The 19,830-nt window shown below is 39.1% G+C and overlaps 4 protein-coding genes across 8 annotated transcripts; 2 read left to right on the forward strand and 2 right to left on the reverse strand.

Moving 5' to 3' along the window:
* Positions 1-62: 62 nt before the first annotated feature.
* On the reverse strand, positions 63-1,447 carry LOC124305865 (thioredoxin, mitochondrial). Its single transcript, XM_046765800.1, has 4 exons — positions 1,319-1,447; positions 1,010-1,187; positions 466-589; positions 63-367 (listed from the first exon to the last, which is right to left on the reverse strand). Exons 2-4 carry the CDS (start codon positions 1,177-1,179, stop codon positions 248-250), a joined length of 414 nt encoding a protein of 137 aa, XP_046621756.1. The 5' UTR covers positions 1,180-1,187; positions 1,319-1,447; the 3' UTR covers positions 63-247.
* A 589-nt stretch (positions 1,448-2,036) lies between these two features.
* Positions 2,037-4,052, reverse strand: LOC124305863 (adenosine 3'-phospho 5'-phosphosulfate transporter 2). Its single transcript, XM_046765796.1, has 4 exons — positions 3,464-4,052; positions 3,178-3,393; positions 2,548-2,904; positions 2,037-2,455 (listed from the first exon to the last, which is right to left on the reverse strand). Exons 1-4 carry the CDS (start codon positions 3,635-3,637, stop codon positions 2,111-2,113), a joined length of 1,092 nt encoding a protein of 363 aa, XP_046621752.1. The 5' UTR covers positions 3,638-4,052; the 3' UTR covers positions 2,037-2,110.
* A 487-nt stretch (positions 4,053-4,539) lies between these two features.
* Positions 4,540-10,654, forward strand: LOC124305861 (cyclin-dependent kinase 14). Of its 4 annotated transcripts, none has more exons than XM_046765792.1 (7): positions 4,540-5,430; positions 6,349-6,438; positions 6,939-7,070; positions 8,109-8,305; positions 8,383-8,768; positions 9,385-9,929; positions 10,273-10,654. In XM_046765792.1, the coding sequence occupies exons 1-7, from the start codon at positions 5,385-5,387 to the stop codon at positions 10,341-10,343; spliced, it is 1,467 nt and encodes a 488-aa protein (XP_046621748.1). In that variant the 5' UTR covers positions 4,540-5,384; the 3' UTR covers positions 10,344-10,654. The 4 variants fall into 4 exon arrangements, with proteins under 4 accessions (XP_046621748.1, XP_046621750.1, XP_046621751.1 ...); XM_046765794.1 differs by having other exon boundaries at positions 4,540-5,141; XM_046765795.1 differs by having other exon boundaries at positions 4,540-4,703.
* A 2,147-nt stretch (positions 10,655-12,801) lies between these two features.
* LOC124305859 (puromycin-sensitive aminopeptidase) lies at positions 12,802-18,367 on the forward strand. Of its 2 annotated transcripts, none has more exons than XM_046765787.1 (5): positions 12,802-13,352; positions 14,639-14,886; positions 14,946-15,096; positions 15,396-16,259; positions 16,581-18,367. In XM_046765787.1, exons 1-5 carry the CDS (start codon positions 12,933-12,935, stop codon positions 17,793-17,795), a joined length of 2,898 nt encoding a protein of 965 aa, XP_046621743.1. In that variant the 5' UTR covers positions 12,802-12,932; the 3' UTR covers positions 17,796-18,367. The 2 variants fall into 2 exon arrangements, with proteins under 2 accessions (XP_046621743.1, XP_046621742.1); XM_046765786.1 differs by lacking the exon at positions 14,946-15,096 and adding an exon at positions 15,140-15,290.
* The last annotated feature ends 1,463 nt before the right edge of the window (positions 18,368-19,830 follow it).

Here is a 19,830-nt window from a genome sequence, read left to right on the forward strand (position 1 = left end):
CTACCTAATTTCACACATATTTATTTTTATCGGTAATGAGTGAGTGAATGTGAGTGAAAATCTAGTTGCGATAGTTTCTTCTTTTTTCCTTTTCTTTTAATAACGTAACATGTAATGTTGACGTGTATAATCATTAAATAAATTCATATACATTGTTTACAATAGCTAATTACATTTAGTCATATGAAAAGCCAGAGCATTTTTAAGGACTACAGTTTAAAAGAATTTACGCATTTGTTAATGATGATTATTTTGCATCAGCATACTTATTGACGAACTGTCGTAGTTTATCCGTATCTTGAAGTCCAACTATTCTCTCCAGAACCTTACCATCCTTCATAGCAATGAGGACCGGGACGGATTCAACCTATTTTTTTTTGAGCGGGTGATAGCAAAACGTGTGAGTATAATTCATCGCTTCAAACTAGTGTAAATAAATACATTGAGGTAAAAACTTGACCAAACCTCGTAGTCCAAGGCAAGATCGGTGTTTTCGTCAATATCAACTTTGGCCAGTACAATTTTTCCTTGCTTTTCGGCAATTACAGATTCTAATCTGGGTGTCAGCATTCGGCACGGATTACACCATCTGTTCAAAAAGAAATTGAAATAAGTGAGTTGATATGAAGTGCATTTTGGTTTGCAACTGTTGCACTCTCAGAGGTTTCTTCTTAACCAAAAACTTAAGCTCCATACAATTTTAAAATCAACTGCATATATGATTTGGCAATAATTATATCCAACATAACACGATTAGGTGATGTTGGAATTATTCTCAGAGTATCACAAGGAAATTTTGATTGCGCTACGAATCAACAAATTGAATTTGACATGTAATCAGGAAATAATTCTTTAGACAGCAGTTAATTTGAGTTTCCTAGATCACGAGTTTTAGATTATTAGTCGAATTCACTGATTTCTAGACTCTCAAGGTTTAAACGACCTTGATTTTTAATGCTTCCATAACCTAAAACCCAGGGAAGACATGAGACTGTCCTGAGGGACTTACGTCGCGAAGAAGTCGATGATCACCGGGATTTTCGAGTTCTTAACACGGTCGTTGAAATCCTTTGGATCTTGAACAGTGAAAGCAGCCTGAACGGCGGGTTCTTGAGCCGGAGCATTTGCAAAGCCTCGTTTGACAGCGTTAGACAAGATCCTGGTTCCACCGCGTAGCATGTTTTAGCCTAGAAATAAAATATGATGTGACGATCAACTTAGTATGCGATTAATTGATAATGGCAGGTGATCGCTGCTAAGTATTCTATCGAGTAATTTGAAATGTATCGGTATTTGTCTACGAGACGCATCAAATCACCTGAGTTCTTGATTGAATCTGAACGATGAATAATGCGATTTGCGGGTTGGATCCCTGACACTGCTACCAACATTTCGCCATCGTGAAAATAAAGTAATTTCTTACGTAACCATTTTTGAAGTTTGGAGGAAATTCTACTGTTAATTTAAAAAAAAAAGAAGCTTTAGATTAAACAAATAATCGAGAAGTACGCCGTCCTGGAATAAATATTTTCCTTAATTTGTTCATTAATATGTAGGTATATCTATAGAATTTTGTTACTTGAACATTTGTTTTTATTTTAATTGTATATCTATAAGTTATATTCTTATTGAAATTTGATTATGTAAGCACGTGGAATAGTTCGAGATTTTTTATCATCCAACGAGCGGCAGGGTGGCGGGAAGACGGGTGAGGCCGCAACCGTCCGCTTGCTAACTTGGGGTTCCGAATATTCTTATAAATCACATACTAAATACGAAACACGGACTTCGAAATTTTCTTTTCCATTCCATTTTCATTCTTGATAATACCGGAATTATTTCTCTGGAAATTACTGAAATCTTAGCTTATATATATATATACCTATATACACACACACACACACACACACACACACACATATACACCTATATATAGCTGGTCTTGTAATCTCTAATAAGTAAAATAATCTACTTTAATCGAGTCTTCGGATTTGCAGGAATTTGGAGAAGCAAGGAATTGAAAAAAGTAAAAATAATTTGACTGAGCAATAATAATTATAATTCACAATAGGAACAAAAAACTTTGTTTGCCTCGTTACTGGTAGGAATATTAAACATTAGTCAGTAATCGTCTTTGTATTCGGTTGTGCTTAATCCAACACTGCTTAAGACCTATCCATAATTCTCTAAAGCCACCTTTAGTCCCTCCTCGTTTCTTGCTGTAAATATTCAAGTAGATTCCAAGAACGACGATCAGGCCAGACCACACATATTGGAAGGTGAATGGTTTGTAAAAGAACATAAAGCTAATCAAAATCGATATCGCTTTTCTGCATGTCGTAACAGTTGCTGCAACGAATGCTCCGCAGCATTGGACCAGAGTCAAAACAATCTGTATGCCCAAGTAACCTGACAGTGAAAAGAGCAGGCCAAGTCCATACGTTTCAATAGGATGCTGAAACAAGTAATAATATATATAAAAATGAACCAAATAGAAGAGTAACGACATCCACAACAATCTTTAAATTGGGTTGAATGTTTTTTTACCTCGGCACAGAAAGAAGCACCCGTCTGTAGGTCGGATATTGTCAACAGTATCAGGAATAAGTAGACGAATCCAATGCTGTACGAGAATAGGACAACCTCAGTGTTGGACGCCTTGTGCTCGCGCATGGCCTTCTCCTGAATGTTTCCTATAGCCGCATCACATAACAGGGCACAACTGATCATCATGATGCCGACTGGATCGAATCGAGGGGAAATTATACTGTCGGCAACTGTGAAGAGCGCTAAGCCTATGCACATCAGAATTGCAGCGAGAAAATCCAAGGGGCCGTATTTTTTGCCCTGTATCAGGATACTGCCTATTAGGACTGGGACTAGCTTGCAGCATTTGAATATCACCTAAAGGACATAATTCACAAACGTTTTATAAAGTTAATTGTTATTTGCTTTGCAATCACAAAATTGTTAGATGATTATTTCTCTCAAAAAATAGTCAAATATGCCAATATTCGATAAAACATTTGATACAATAATTCACTGAAAAAAGAGTTACTATTATCATAAATTCTTTCAGCAATTGAGTTCAACTTGAGTGAAGCTAAATAGTGGACATGCAATTGCAACCGAGGAAAAGAATTACTGGCTGTCAGTCAATCTTGCATTAATTTTTACCTGTGTCGGATAATTCAAATATCCTAATGAGGAATTAGAGAATCCCATAGTGCCAAGGGTAAGGAGAGCAAGTAGTAAATAAGTGCCCAAAGGTATTCTTCGAGTGACTCCTTTTATCCGACATTCGATCCATCCAAAAATTGTATAATATCCAAATTGGATGAGAGTGAGGTACCAACCGAACGGTTGGAATCCATCGAGGGTAAATATCCGCTCCTGTGAAGTATGAAAATTGTATCAAAAGGTACTAACCCATATTATGCATTTTGTGAAAATAGATTGCTACCTGTAAATATCCGTATAAAAGATAAAAAACGAAAACCCCAGTGGTGCACCATAGAAGTTGGGCCTTCTGGCTAGCGTTAGTTAAATCAAAGCACAAAATTTTGATCTCCCTTTTATCGCCCTGTTTTCTTAGGCTACTGTTCAAATTCTCTATGTGTACGGTTTTAAAATCCATTGCAATGAGCGGGTATCAAGTCGCCGTATACGAGCGTGTGACACTTCGTGGCAACGTCAAAGAGAGCTGTTCAAGAGATTCTCAGATTTTAATCAACTGAACGTCAAGCGTGTTCATATTTTTCGTCAACACTTGAACCGATTGTTTGCTTTTAACAAGAGCATTCATAACTCGCTGACACGTGTTACGTATGTGTGTATAATACGCTGTATTTACATAATTTACAAATGTAATTTACATAATTTCCATTCCCTATTATTTTGACAGTTGTACCGTAGCGCACATACAAATGTTGCACGTCGCACAGATCCGCCGCCGCTCCACGCCGCTCATCGCTTCCGCATACCCTTCGATTAGGTGGAAATGTGAGCTAAGGTCGTAGGCAAAATTCGCGGAGTCTCTATCCTTTTTTACGGACTTACGATAGAAAAGGACACGCATGCATCTGGCAAATTACCCTAGCGTTTAATACTCGTTGAATGCGATTAGTTTGCCAATGCATTAGGCGAAAATAATATACTTGCCAATTTTTTTAAAACGTTGAAAAGGTACAGGCGTTGAGTTTCTGGTTCACCGAATAATTAATATGTTGAAACTGTTGGGTATTCTAAAACAGGGCGTAACTTCCAGAAGTTTTGACGTATTCTAAGTTTGAAAACGATTCAAATATGCAAAAAATAATTAAAAACATAGTGTACAAACTTCTGATTTACCGACCGCCACTTCGTCTGGAAGATGGAATCAAATATTGCCTAGAGTTAACTCTTCTCCGTAGTATAGGTCCCGGGTGATTCAAGGCTGCCAACGTGAGCAAAGAAAATCATGATTGAAAGATATTATGGTAGTCAACTCTCTTATATTCATATTCGACGGTGCCACGGAGCGCTCGAGTAGTATAAGCTGCCGAGTGAAGTTTGCTCCTTCTTCGATATCGTTATTCACGGGTCGAAATTTTTTTACGGAGTTAAAAGTCATATTTACAAGGGATTAACATTAGTCATTTAAATGAACATCGGGTATTCGAGTGTGAAGAGAGGGCGGGAAGGAGGCAATTCGTCGGTGTAATGTGCGTGCAAGTTTTCGGCTAACGACGGATAGGTTAAAACAGAGCGCATACTAGAAATATTTTTTCGCTACTGCTTCTTCTTGAGAAAAGTTTCGGGTTTTTAAACGATTGCACTTTGAGGTGGTAACAGTGCGATGCAGGGGGCAGTCGCTCGGTCAGTTTTGTACTTTTCTGTTGTGTAGCCACACGGCACCCACGGCACACATCACAACCGCTCGGGAGAATCGACAGAAGCTGGGGTCAGCTTCGTGTTCGAGATATCAAGTCCAATGATCGTTCACTCGAGATAGCAGTTAATTCTCGAGCGTGGGACAGTAGAAGATCCGCGAATATCCGTGCTAAACGGATTATACCAGAAAGAAAGGAGTCGGGAAGGAAGGAGAGAGAGAGAGACAGAGTGAGAGAAAGAAAAGGGAGAATTTCCTTGCTAAGAAAAAAGTAATACGTAAAAATAATCAGTCTCGATAAAAAGTGTCCGTCCTTTGACATCGCGAGTGTGTGAACGTCGTGAGAAAATAGAATGAAGTAAAGTAAAGTAAATCAGCTAAGCCGGAGAGAGGAAATTTTAATGGCGATCGGTTTAACGTGTTGTGACTTTTTACCAAATTTCAACATCGGCTCAATTCGTCGGTGAGAATCGGAACCTGATGTGTCCCCACCCATGTTTGTGAATGAATAATCATGTACTGTCAAGATAAGGGCTCAGTCGCCTCAAAAAGCAAAGAAGGTAAGTCTACCGCACTTGGCGAACTTTGCCGACGAGCACGACCGAGTTTCCTGCAATTTTCCCGGCTGCGATAGTTCGTGTGTTGTTTGTTTTTTTTTTTTTCTATATTGTTTTCTCGATATATTCTTCTTCGAGCGTTATTTACCGTCCCGCTAATCTGCTAAAATCAACGGTTAATTTCTTTTTTTTTTTTATACCTCCTTGCCCTTTGTCCGTCACCGACAACGGCAACGAGCGAAAGGCCGGGAGGGGGGAAAACAGAACTAGACGGACGTCAAGTGCCCCGTAAAATGCGGGGGTGGATGACTGGACTAGGTGACTGGACTTGAGAAGGAGACAGCCGGCCAGCCAGAGCATTTCTCGAATACCTTCAAACTCACGCGAACCTTAATTAACAAGATCCGTAAAAAAACATTTCCCGACGCTCGATTGACTAGACGTCAAAAGGACGCCGTCGCTTCTCGCGCGTGTTTTTCTATTCACACATAAAATTTCAATGCGACAAACTTGATCGCGTTCTGTCATCTCGTAGTATCGAATACCGATTGATTGTTAGAGGAACAAATCTCTAACGTGACAATTGATTTATTAAACTTTGCTTGGCATGATACAGGCTAATTTTCATAATTCATATCACCTACGATTTATTGTCGAGCACTAAATTGGACTGGACTATTCAGCTCTCTTAACGTTATCAAGATTGAGGGCAGGGGCGGGGGGAAGAGCACTGGCATGCCGTTTGTGCAAGTGGTGAATGACGTCACTGTGTATAGTGAATGCTTGTGTGATGGTCAAGCGGTACGATGAGTCGTTCATATGACGTAGTTCTCTGTCATTTCTCGGTATGCGTGCTATAATTTACATTCTGTATTCTTACGATACAGTTGCTTATTACAATTAATTATTAATCGTATCTAGGTTCTGTGACGATGCGCGAAAAGAAGGGAGGCGCCTTAAGCAGAGTCCAAAAGCTCAAGAAACGCCTTAGCCATAGTTTTGGCAGACTTTGTAAGTACCGTTTTATGACTCTTATCGATATGACTAATGTCACACTTCGTATGCACACTCCTTAACCAGCGCCACTTCCTATTTTGAAATTAGTTCCAATGAATTTTATTGTTAAATTATTCCTTTTACAGATTGACGTGCGTCAAATATATAATAAAACATGGAAAGGTCTGATACAAGAATAAATGCTGCCTCAGAAGTAGAATTCTTTGATAGGTTGAATATTGTTTTGCTACCATATCAGTTATATCATGATTAGTTTCCTGTGGATTGTTTTAACAGTAAATAAAGTGTAAACTGATAAGGAAGGAGGCAAGTACGCGGTCTTACCATACTTGGTAAATCTAATAATCCCGGCAATAGCAAATATTCATAAGCAGGGTAGGCGGAAGTGGCCAATTGGAGCATAAGGAGTTAAAAACAAATATAAGTGTATTGTAAGAATTTTGTGGACAGAAATGTTACCCAGTTATTATGTTTCATCATCTTTTTACTTCCAGCAATATCTAAGGAAGAAGCAGACGATGTTGCCACAAGGGAACACCAGTTACCGTATAACGGGTATTCAGAAGAATTTCTCGATCGTTTAGAGCCAAATGGTAACATACCTACCGACAAAGATCGACGATATGGTTAGTAAAGTTTTAAAAATTTGAAAAATTTGCATAAAAATGATCTACAAAACAAATTTCACTTGTAACATTCAAGGGATTTTCATTTTCTTATATTACTTTGTTTGATCATTTGCTGTTAGAGGCATAAAAAATTATTTCCGTTGTACTGCCAGACACGCAAAATTCAAGTAGAATACAGATCGATTCTCATCATGATGTTTTTATCTTCAACAAACGTGTGGATAATCGTACACACATCACGGCTTGTATCTCATCACGTTGTCGATGTTATCAATCACTTGTATTGAGTGAAATGTTGGACGTCATTTCACATTTAGCATACCTGTGAAACTTCTATCGTTATTCTATTCAATTATAAAATAACACTATGGTCATTGTGATATGAACTTAAAAGCTTCAACGTCAATGCTTATGACGCAGTCATAATAGCTGCAAACAAATTCTCATAACATGTCTGGTAAAATTACCAAGTCACTCGATAACAGCGTGTGCATCTTTATATTGGTTGATATCAGACAAGGTGTTAAAATTCTGTTACCACAAGTGTTTTTAGCTATAGCTAGGTAGATACATACATACATACATACATGCGCTGGAGCTGATTTAGAGTTGAGTCAAACTGTTAACTACCGTGATAATTTTCGTTAAACATGCTTAATTATATTTTCGATTGCTTCATTACTATACGGCAAAGACAAGACACGTTGGTATTAATACACGCATGCTAAATACCCGCTTTTTAAAAATAATACCTATTTACCATTGCTGTATACAAATGATAAGAAGCGGGTCATAAAGAAGGGCTATACGATCTACAAATAGGAATATCTGTTTCGCAGAATATGCAACATATTATTTTCTTTTACTCAGTTGCCTTGTGGTAGATCGCAGATATATAAATATAAATATATATATATATATTTATAAAATGAAATATTTCGTCACATTAAGTCTTTGTCTTCTTTTCTCTAAGTTTGGTTAGCGATGGAAACGAAATCCTGTTGGGCTAATTAAAAATTATTTTCAATGTTGCAGAGTGGGCGGGTGTCGGTGAACACGAGAGAGTGCATCGACAGCTCTCTGTTTCTAGTGATTCTAAGCTCCTCGATGTAGATATAAGGGAAGAGGCAAGGGTGGTTCTACGGAATCGACGTCCTCCTCGTCCAAAATCCGAGGTTTTCCTAGGGCCCGACCCTCCCCCGAGACGGGCAAAACGTTTCTCCGCATTCGGGGTAAGTTGTATCACCTGTTGTCAATAACTTTGATGAAACTGCTTATTCGAAACCTTAAATATTCTTCATGTTCACAGGGAGATTCGCCGTTTGGTAAATCAGATGCCTACATCAAACTGGAGCAGCTTGGAGAGGGTTCTTATGCTACAGTATTCAAAGGGTACAGTAATCTGACAAACCAGGTTGTCGCTCTTAAAGAGATTAGACTACAGGAAGAGGAAGGTGCACCTTTCACTGCCATTCGTGAAGCCAGCCTTTTAAAGGAGCTCAAACACAGCAATATAGTTACACTCCATGATATTGTTCACACTCGTGAAACTCTTACTTTTGTATTCGAATTCGTTCACACCGACTTGTCACAGTACATGGAGAGGCACGGCAGCGGAGGAGGGGGCCTTGATCCGCGAAATGTTCGGTTGTTCCTATTTCAACTACTCAGAGGACTAGCTTATTGTCATCGCAGGTGAGTTCTTGCATTCTCTGTTAGAGAAGAGTTTTGATTTAACGAACAGATTTTACTTTCTCACAGGGAAAATGAATTTCATACTTTACAAAGCAAGCAGATTGCTTTACATAGTGATTCAGGGTATCGATGATTTGTGCAAATTATTAACGGGAGAGAAAAATGTAGGAAAAAAATTAGAATTTGTACTTAGCAACAATATTCCATTATTTTATCTATTGCGTAGTCTCGTTTGATTTAAAATATATGAGATTTCTAGAAATGAAAACTTCATTCAACTGATAATGACGTATGTTATTAGGTCAAGCTAGATATTCGGTGCATAAATAGTATTTCACATTTACGATTTTTGTATTTTGACTGAGTACAGAATTAATAAAGAACATGAATCCGTTCCCTGCTTTTAAACGTTTTTGTTGTGGTATAATAATACCAATTTTGTCGCATACGTCTACTTGAGTACAGGATAATAAATGTCTTGGAAGAATTAAATTTTCCGCTTACAAAATCTGGAATTTCCAAGGGTATATCCCAGCATGATATTACAGTCAATATCCTGTACACGAATACAACAAAGAAAACAAATGTGACTAATGTTCATAATAACAAATTACAGAAGAGTACTGCACCGTGACGTGAAACCCCAAAACCTGTTGATAAGTGAAATAGGCGAATTGAAATTGGCGGATTTTGGTCTGGCTCGGGCAAAGTCAGTACCGTCGCATACCTATTCACATGAGGTTGTGACGCTGTGGTACAGGCCGCCAGATGTGCTGCTCGGTTCGACGGAGTACTCGACTTCATTGGACATGTGGGGCGTTGGATGCATATTTGTAGAAATGTTGACGGGGCTGCCGACTTTCCCAGGTGTCCGAGATACTTATGATCAACTCGATAAGATATTCAGAGTTCTTGGAACACCGACCGAAGATAGTTGGCCAGGCGTCACACATCTACGTGGATACCAAGCCCACAAACTAGCATTTTATCCATTGCAAAAATTGGGACTTTCCTTTCCCAGGCTGTACGATGTTCCTGAAGGTGATAATATGGCCTCCGCACTTTTACAGCTAAATCCAGATGATCGGATAGGCGCTGATGACGCTCTTAGGCATCCTTATTTCGCGACACTTCCGCCAAAACTTTACGAGTTGCCTGACGGTAAGTTGATCCTTGTTTCCTGAGGTGGATTTTTCAGTTTGTCAATCTATAAAGAGGTAATTTTTACCCCTAAACTTGAAGTTCAAAATGAAATTTAAACACATGTTATGCAAAATTCTTATTCCCGAAACATTTATCTGAATTTGCAAGATGAATCAATACTTTCTGTCCTTTATAACAACAGAATGGATATGTAAAATAGGCAAAATCTCCTTGGGTAATATTTAGGTGTCTAAATTTGGTAATAAAGAGGGTAGAGTACCCTGTGAGAAAACTTGATTTGGTCGGCAAGTTGGATATATTCATTTATTTTGATGGTAAAAAACTCTCTTCTTTCTTACAGAAGTGTCCATATTTAGTGTCGAGGGCTGCCATTTATTCACGGAATCGCGGCACTCTGCTCTGAAGACTTGAGACTAGCATAATTGTTGAGTTATAACAGAGAAAAATATAAGAAGAAATTAGGAGAAGTAATGGCCAATCTACAAGTTCAGAAATATAGGCACCAGTGCGTTGCCTGCTCTCTCTATATCTCTCTCTCTCTTTCTCTCTCTGCCTCTTTTAGGGCCACTCGACTTCCAACATACCACAAATCGATGATGGTTTTTTTCTGAGAACAATTATTGCAATCAAATGATAAATGAATCGATGAAAAAAAACCAGTCTGAAAAATACGTATATAAAAAAAAAAGCTAACGAAAAAGAACCCTAAGTTTTAACGTAAAGTAAAAGTGAAGGGAAACGAAAAGATAAAATAGAAAATTACCTACTACCTACACTACATAAAGGAAATTTCTTTCTCGAAAAAAAAATACTTAAACAATGAAAAGAAAAAAGAATACTAAATTTATAGTGTCAGAAATGCACGCTGAATTTAGAAAGCAAAGCACGCACGACCCATCCTCGCACTTCGTCCAAATACTAGCTGTAGACTGACACCAATCAAAAGTAAAGCCTGTCATCCCATGTCCCATCAATTTGAACCATCCAAGGCCATGGGGATGGCGGCAATTGACTAGCGAGAATATAATTAAATAAATGATTAAATAAATAAAATTAAATGAATAATTATAACGATATTAGGAAGACCCTAGAGGATTTGTAATGCTTTTTGGGCCAGACAAACCACCTTTGTTACTCTGATCAATTATTTCTATCGTAGGAACCGGGTAATAAGTAAGAGGTGATTGTAGTGGCTATGTGTCAATATTATTAAGTACTAACATACATGCATACACACATTCATACATACAGAGCCAAGGAAAGTGTTACACGTCTTCTAAATTTTATCTAAGTTACGATATCGATGGATTATTATCGATTAATACGGCGATACATATACTATTATACCTACTCCCTACCCTCCCTTAGTAGTTTATATTTATACCGATTTGCAGCACACTTTGATAAAAAATATCAACGAGAGAAAGACGATGGTGGTGATGATGATGATGATGATAATGATGATGATGATGATGATGATTATGATAAGATGATGAGATGATTATGATAATGATGGTGATGATGAAAATGCAAGAATAAGAAATGAGTAACTTGCTGAATAAACAGAAAAATAATATTGAACAAAAGGATTGAACATTATTATGATTACTATTGTCATTGACAACAGCAGACGCGTAAGGTAGAATGTATATAGAACTCCAAGTTTATATTATTCATGACACTGAAATAGCTGAGCTAAACTAATAAATGTGACTTTGTAATAAATTGTAAGTCGTAAATTGTAACACACACATCAATCCTTGATCCTATGATCAAATACTGAGCTTTCGCATCTCTTACAAACATTTTCTATAATAAATCAGGTATTGGTAACTTCCCTTATAATTATTACAGAACAACATTACAGTAAATGTTGTGAGAAAACGATTGTTAAAGAAAAAGAAGATAACACATCTATTTGTGGATATGAAGAAAAAGAATATAACATGAAAAAAGTAGTTTGGGATGCATAAAAAATCGTTTACGAGAGACTAATTTCAAAACAAAACTGTATCTTTATGATATTGCTGGTTATGCATAGGAAAGAATGGTTGTGTAAAAAAGCAAAGTAAATTTTAACAGATCTTTCGGTTATGTAAAATTATTTATTTATAGGTATAATCATGATCGTATTATATCTCTGAAATTGAAGTTAATTCGTATACTTGAAAGAAAACAAAACAACGGCGGGAAAGCCGGCGTCGCTTTCGCTTCACTTCTGCGAGTGGATATCAATCAGCCTGATTCTGATTTATTTTTCAATCCTGAAAGTGGTGATAAGTGGCATCAAGACTAATCAGAAGACAGCTTTAAACGGAAAATTTTCTGTACATAAAGCGAGGATGTTTTATGCGGTTTTTCCTGTATATTTTCCGTACACAAATTATCAGGTCTATAACGGTCGAGTGAGTCTGCGAATGCGCATGCGCGGAGTACAGACAATACCACTTTTAAGTTCTAGGAGTTGAAAGTAATCTTTTCAGTATTGAGCGCATGCGCTGTTGCGAACAGCAAATATTTCACGACTCTAACCTCAATTTCACGATTCATGAAAAACACGCGTAACATGCTTTAGTTACACAAAGAATTATGTGCAGCAAGCAGTCAACAGTCATTTCGCCTCGAATTTTTGCCATATTCACCCTCGGCTCGTATGCGTGCTCCACCTACTACTCACATTGCAAACTTACGCTCGGTCCGAAAAGACCGAGTTTGCCTCCTTGTTACACAATGTACTATTTCACGAATAAAAAATAAGTGAGAATCAGGGCACGGACTTCCCGGCTTCGTTTCGGTCCATTTTCAAATAGTGGTAGTCGCAAGTCATCGCCGTTCTTTTATTTTTTTTTTATTTCTTGACCAACAGGTACCAGTCGTCCGACTGTGTTCCAAAGCGTGCATTGGTAGAGTAAGTCGAGTCTGTGTGTGGGCGAATAGCGGGAGTGCGTCGCGCTGGCATACACTGATCGTTCGTACGGTACTCTGGCGACATTGGTGTAGATGTTTTCGCGCAGATTCATTCAGCGTGGTTGGCGTCGCTTTCGGTTGTGTGGTAGTGGTGTTGTGAGTCTGCAAAAAGAGAAAGGCTGTGGCATAAGGAGTAGCAGCAGCAGTTTAGTGCAGCTGGTGTCAGTGGAACGCGGCGTGTTAAACAACGGTAATATCGTCGCACTCTCCTCACTCGCCGTTAAAGTGTTTGGAAAATCCTACGCCGCCGCTAGCAGCACATCGACCAACTTTGTTTGTACGGCGCAAGATACGATGAACGGCGATACGACTCGTACCGATATTATGCCTTCCGCCGAGAAGAAACCGTTCCGTCGTTTACCCACCGATGTACGCCCCTATCACTACGACATTTCGCTAACACCGGACCTTGGGAAATTCACGTTCAGTGGAAAGGAAAACGTACACGTAGATGTGAGTGTTTCCCAATTAGCATAAGCACCCTCACCTACCCCTGAAAAATTCAAACTCCCGATTATCCTCCCTAATTCATATTTTAAACCATATGCTGCACGTGCTCACGTGTGCAAAACCTTGGCGAATACACACATTCACGTTCATCGCGTGTCTGACAATGAAATAGAATGTCGATTGTACATACTCACGCTACCGCTATTCCTAGGTTAGAAAATCTAACAGTTATTTCAATCCCGTTTCACCGGCATTTTATCCGCCTATTCTGATAATCTTCTTCTCAATTTTTCAATGTTTTATCACCCTTTCTTTTCCAGAGCCGTTTATCGTTATTTCGCATTATCTATATGTCTATTTGACGAACAGAATTGGTTAATAAATAATTTTCAAAAAGTAACTTGTGACGGAAAAGCCACTGATTCAATCAATCGAGGATTCGCAAAATGTATGCACATTTTTTTGACTAACAAGCTCTTTTTTGCATCCAGAAATAACATCGGATCTTTTTTTACTAACGATAATTCTTTGTAACATAGTAAACATAGTTATCTTTCCTATTCCTAGGTGTATGTATTCAGTGCATTCAATTTTGAAAACTTCGCAGCAGTGTAATGAGTTTTATCAGTATCGTTAGTCATGAAGTGTGGTATACTTAGTGCTTGAATGATAAAAATGGTAAAATTCATCCAGTCGTAACTAATTAATCACAGGGGAAAAAAACTGTAGATGGTTTAAAAAAAAAATCTGTGGCTTTCAGTTTTGCTGAATCACTTTTCCCTCTTGAAAATAAACTGAGTTTCTCCCTGCATAGAGGAGTGGAGGGAGGAATGATTATATTTCATTCTTTAAATAAATTCCTCCGAGGTAATTGTGCGGTTTTGCAAGAATATTCTCTGCAAACATTTTTGGAGCGAATAATATTGTCAAAGTATAAGGAATGTTGAATTTTGAATTGTGCATTTATATCGTAAATGAATGGCTATATCCACGAATACTGTGTCTTGATCAACGGTTTAATGTTGTAACGTTTCAACTCCGTTTTACATTTAGTCCTTTTCATACGCTCGTCATATGTTAATGTTCATTTACAACCATTTATGATTTATTCGAAACTTTAACCCGACTAGGTCAGTCATCTGCTTTCATCTCTTTGCTTATAATATTATACCGAAAATTGCTCCAACATGATCAACGATTGATACACATATGTATGTCCATTTAATTAGAATAATGAGTCTCTCAATGTTTTAATAATCTATTGCAGTTATTAATCCCACCATAAACAGGTAAAACAATCCACAGATACTGTGGTTTTGAATTCCTTGGATATTGACATAAAAAGTGCCGTATTTTATGGTAACGATGGAACGACAATCCCTGCGAGTAATATCGAGTTATCTGTGGAGGCGGAAACCGCCACCATAAAGTTTTCCAAAATATTACCGATCGGTGATAAAGTTGGATTCATCGGTTTCGTTTTCACCGGTGAATTAAACGACAAGATGAAGGGATTCTACCGTAGTAAATACACCGGGTAAGTTTGAGTTCTAGTTCATTAATTTGGTCACATCCAAACTTTATAATTTCTTTCAGATTGTCAGGTGACGAAGTAAGTTGTGCGGTAACATTTCTCTGTCCTTGTTCAGCGCGCATGTTGTTTCCATGCTGGGATGAGCCAAGTTTGAAGGCTATGTTCACTCTCACTATTCGTGTGCCAGCCTCCTTGACTGCCCTCTTCAACATGGTATGCATCACTCGTTCCTAATCGATCGATTGTTGTATTTCAGATCCAATGGCGAGGATCAGTTCGCAGCTGTGACGCAATTCGAGGCCACAGACGCGAGGCGCTGCTTCCCCTGTTGGGACGAACCTGCCCTCAAGGCTACCTTCAACATTACGCTAGCTGTTCCTCAGGACCGTGTCGCTCTATCCAACATGGTAAACAGCGCCTTGTGTTTGTCCTTAATTTGCTTGTGCTCGTAATTTCCCTAAGAGTTAATATAAAATCTGTCACCGGCCTCACACATCCAACTCTCATTGCAGCCAGTAAAATCTGAATCAGTTGAGGGAGAATTCAAGGTGCTAAAATTTGACAGAACTCCCATAATGTCGACTTACCTTGTGGCAGTTGTCGTCGGTGAGTATGATTATGTGGAGGGAAAATCGAGCGACGGAGTTCTTGTGAGGGTATATACACCGAAGGGAAAAAAGGAACAAGGTGAATTTGCCTTGGAGGTTGCAACAAAAGTGCTACCATATTACAACACCTACTTCGGCATTGCTTATCCATTACCAAAAATGGACCTGATAGCGATAGCTGATTTCTCTGCCGGAGCCATGGAAAATTGGGGACTCGTCACATACAGGGAGACCTGCCTGCTCGTCGATCCCCAGAATACCTCAGCAGTAAGAAAACAGTGGATCGCATTAGTCGTTGGTCATGAACTGGCTCATCAATGGTTCGGCAATCTTGTCACCATGGAATGGTGGACTCACTTGTGGCTTAACGAGGGCTATGCATCGTTTGTAGAGTTTCTTTGCGTTGCCCACCTGTTTCCCGAGTACGATATTTGGACCCAGTTCGTTACAGACACGTATATCAAGGCTCTGGAACTCGACGCGCTCAAAAACAGCCATCCGATTGAGGTCCCTGTCGGACATCCGTCCGAAATTGATGAAATTTTTGATGACATATCTTATAACAAAGGTGCCAGTGTGATCCGAATGCTTCACAGCTACATCGGCGATGAGGACTTCAAGAAAGGCATGAGTTTGTACCTCAAGAGACATTCTTATTCCAATGCTTTGACTGAAGACCTTTGGGCTGCACTTGAAGAAGCTAGCAGCAAGCCTGTCGGTGCTGTCATGTCGACATGGACCAAGCAGCAAGGATTTCCAGTTTTGAAGGTCTATAATGCATTATTATTATGCGAGTAGGTATTTGATTAGTCGATGAATGAGTCGTTTTCCAGAAATTGAAATATGAGAATGAATTTTTTTTAGATACCCGTAGTTCAATGTATCTAGTAATTATTCATATGTATAGTGCTTAATGTTCAGGTTTGCGCGAAATCTCATTCGAAAATAGTACTTTTTTACCTGTAGAGCGAAAGTGGAATGCAAGTGATGCACACTGGAGGACGGCATATTTGTGACTCGACGAAAATTAGTATGAAAATGTAAAAGATATTTCGAAAGCGACACTGTGTAACGATCCTTCAACCACAGGTTGACCAGCGACAGGAGGGAACGTCGCGCGTTCTTTCACTTTCCCAGGAGAGATTTCTTGCTGATGGATCAAAGGACAAGGAAAAAAGCCTGTGGATGATACCGGTGAGCGTCAGCACGTCGCGGGCGCCGCAGGAAGTCGCGATTAGCACGGTAATGAACGAAGCTCAAAAAGAGATCGTTTTGAATGACGTGCCCGAAGGTGCTTGGGTAAAAATCAACCCGGGGACGATCGGGTTTTACAGAACTCGTTACAGCCCCGAAGCGCTTTCTCTCCTTCTTCCCGCCGTCAAAGACCGCACCCTCCCTCCGTTGGACAGACTGGGACTCCTGGACGATCTTTTCGCCATGGTGCAAGCCGGGCATGCCTCAACGGTTGAGGTCCTACGACTGATGTACGCCTTCCAGGCAGAAGACAATTACACGGTTTGGTCAAGCATCGTCAACAGTCTTGGTAAACTGAGCGTTTTACTTTCTCACGTCGATTACGAAGATTCATTCAAGGCCTTTGGACGATCTCTGATGAAGGACATCGGCAGCAAATTGGGCTGGGACCCAAAACCTAACGAGAGTCATCTGGACACGCTTCTCAGATCCTTGGTGCTGGGGCGCCTGGCCGCGTTGAACGACGCGGAGACGATCGAGGAGGCCAAGAAACGCTTCGAAGCTCATGTGTCAGGTGCAAGAATTCTTGCCGCGGATTTACGCAGTCCTGTTTACAGGGCTGTACTTTCCGTGGGCGGAGCTGATACCTACGCAACGATGCTGAAATTGTACAGGGAGGCTGATCTTCACGAAGAGAAAGACCGAATATCGCGAGCCTTGGGCGCGATAAAAGATGAGAAACTGCTCAAGCAGGTGCTTGAGTTCGCGATGAGCAGCGAGGTTCGCGCCCAGGATACGGTATTCGTTATAATGTCCGTTGCCATGACGTACAAGGGGCGGATTTTGGCCTGGGCATTTTTCAAGGACAACTGGAAGGTACTCATGGACAGGTACGACGGCGGTTTCCTACTCTCAAGACTCGTCAAATTTACGACAGAGAATTTTGCCACCGAGGAAAGCGCTCTAGAGGTCGAACAGTTCTTCGCCGATCATCCGACACCGGGAACTGAGAGGACTGTACAGCAAAGTTTGGAAACCATCAGACTGAACGCGGCGTGGCTTGCCAGGGACCGAGAAGCTATAAAATCGTACCTCTCAGCCCTGCCGTAACTTGGAACAAACCGCATTAACACCTAGTCACTTATTCCTTACATCTACGTTGTTTCGAGAACCTTTTTCTCTTACAACATGTTCAACGTTATTTAGGTTGAATCAAATTGACAAGACTTCGGTGCATAATAATAGTAATAATAATAATAATTATTATTATTTTTACAACGATTTCCTAATATCTCAAGGGTATGTGCAGGCGTTTTTGCGCCGCGGCTAGTGGTTTGGAGAGATATTTAGTTTTCTTGTGTTTCTTTTTGTTTCTGCCAAGGAGAGAGATGAGAAGTCATTTTTGATCTTACAAATAATCGAAAAACTCCATTGATGTTACGTTTCGAGTCATCCGTGTTTTCATATTGACCAATGTTCGCCCCTTTACTTAGTGTTTTCTAAACTTCAAACGGCAAATTATGTTCGGTTCCCTTTACACTACGTGAAAAATGTCCGGAAAATGTTTGTCCTTTGTCTTTAGTAAAATTCCGCAGAAAAAACGTATCTTCAACTTGGGAGAAGCGGGTTTATCCATCTGTGTATAGATAATGATTGGTTTAAATATACTTCTTCATATCTGATTGCAAATATTCAATTACCATAACAATATTTTGTACCCGGAACATAGTTTTTTTTTCACTATAGGGCAAAAGAAATATTTTGCCCTTCTGACACTCGCCGCTCTGATGGGCCAATGCAACACCAAAGTTATTGATATATATATATATATATTATATTATAAAACAATATCTGATAAAACACCCTTGTATCAATTATAACACAATTTTTTAAAAAGACACCGTCAAGATACAACAGACAGGTACACGAAACACGCGATGACTAAAGAAAAATTCGTGGGAATCACCCTCAAACTGTTTTACGAGATGAACGATTTTGAACAAACGATGCTGCGACTGTGAACCTTTCCCTTTTTTTACTGAAAAATTTCGTCATCTTGAATAACGTGCAGCTCTACCGGTCGAAATGCTGTGTAAAGAAATCGGTTGCAATGGTCCCAACTTATCGAGAGAAAAATACGGAATATGATTTCAAAATATTTAAGAAATCCTCATCTTTATTCACAACAGTCAGTATTGGGATGCTTCAGTGCGTTGAGCTTTCTAATGGTATTTCATTTGCCTAGATGGATAGAGGTATGAAAATTACCCAAATTTGGAAAAACGTTTAATTCGATGTTTCGATAGGGTGTATGGACGATTTATTTTTCGAACAAAAACTATTACGAATAATCTCAAATCGCTGTGATCAACGCTTCAAAAGTTACAGCTGAAAAACTGAGAAATCTCGTAGTATTTTGCGGTCAAGTTCATTCATTGATATAAATTAAATTTAATGGAAAAACGACACATTTTTAAAAAATCTAATGATAGAGGAGTGGTACTTTTTTCGAATTGCAACTTTATCGAGTACTTGGAGATTATTCGAAGTATCGAAAAATTCAATATTCTCTGTTATTGCAGGCATGTAGAATCGAAAAACGTATAGAATCTCAAATGAAACCTTAGCAGTAGGCTTCAGAGACTTTTATCTTTTTACCGTTGGCTTTATTTGCTAGTTTTCGTTTTTGTCTTCGGTTTCTTTTATTTCGATTTCTGTTTACACTGTCGGTGACGTAATAGCTCGGCGTCGCAGCGACTTATTAAACGCGATAAGCATCACGAGTAGTATCATATTTCTAACGAGGGATGTGTTTATTGTTTATACAGTAATTACGTACGTCTAGCCTTATATCTCGTTGGAGTTGGGTGAGTAGTCTCTCGAAATGCACTTCGCCGTTTAAAACAGGCTCCAAGTGCGGCGGACCTTAAACTTACAGTCGAGTCGCCTCGGTATCCCGCAAGAAGAGGAAGAAGAAGAAGTTGTTTATCTTAATGTAAAATATTAGTTTTCGATAAGATATTACTAACTACGGCGCCTATTAGTCACGCATAACTTACGTGGCACACGTGCAGAGGAAAGTCATGTAAAAATTCAAGCTCTACTCAGTATACGTTTCCTCACTCGTATATATATATATATATAC

Source organism: Neodiprion virginianus, chromosome 5 (assembly GCF_021901495.1).
Source record: "Neodiprion virginianus isolate iyNeoVirg1 chromosome 5, iyNeoVirg1.1, whole genome shotgun sequence".
Classification (NCBI taxonomy): domain Eukaryota; kingdom Metazoa; phylum Arthropoda; class Insecta; order Hymenoptera; family Diprionidae; genus Neodiprion; species Neodiprion virginianus.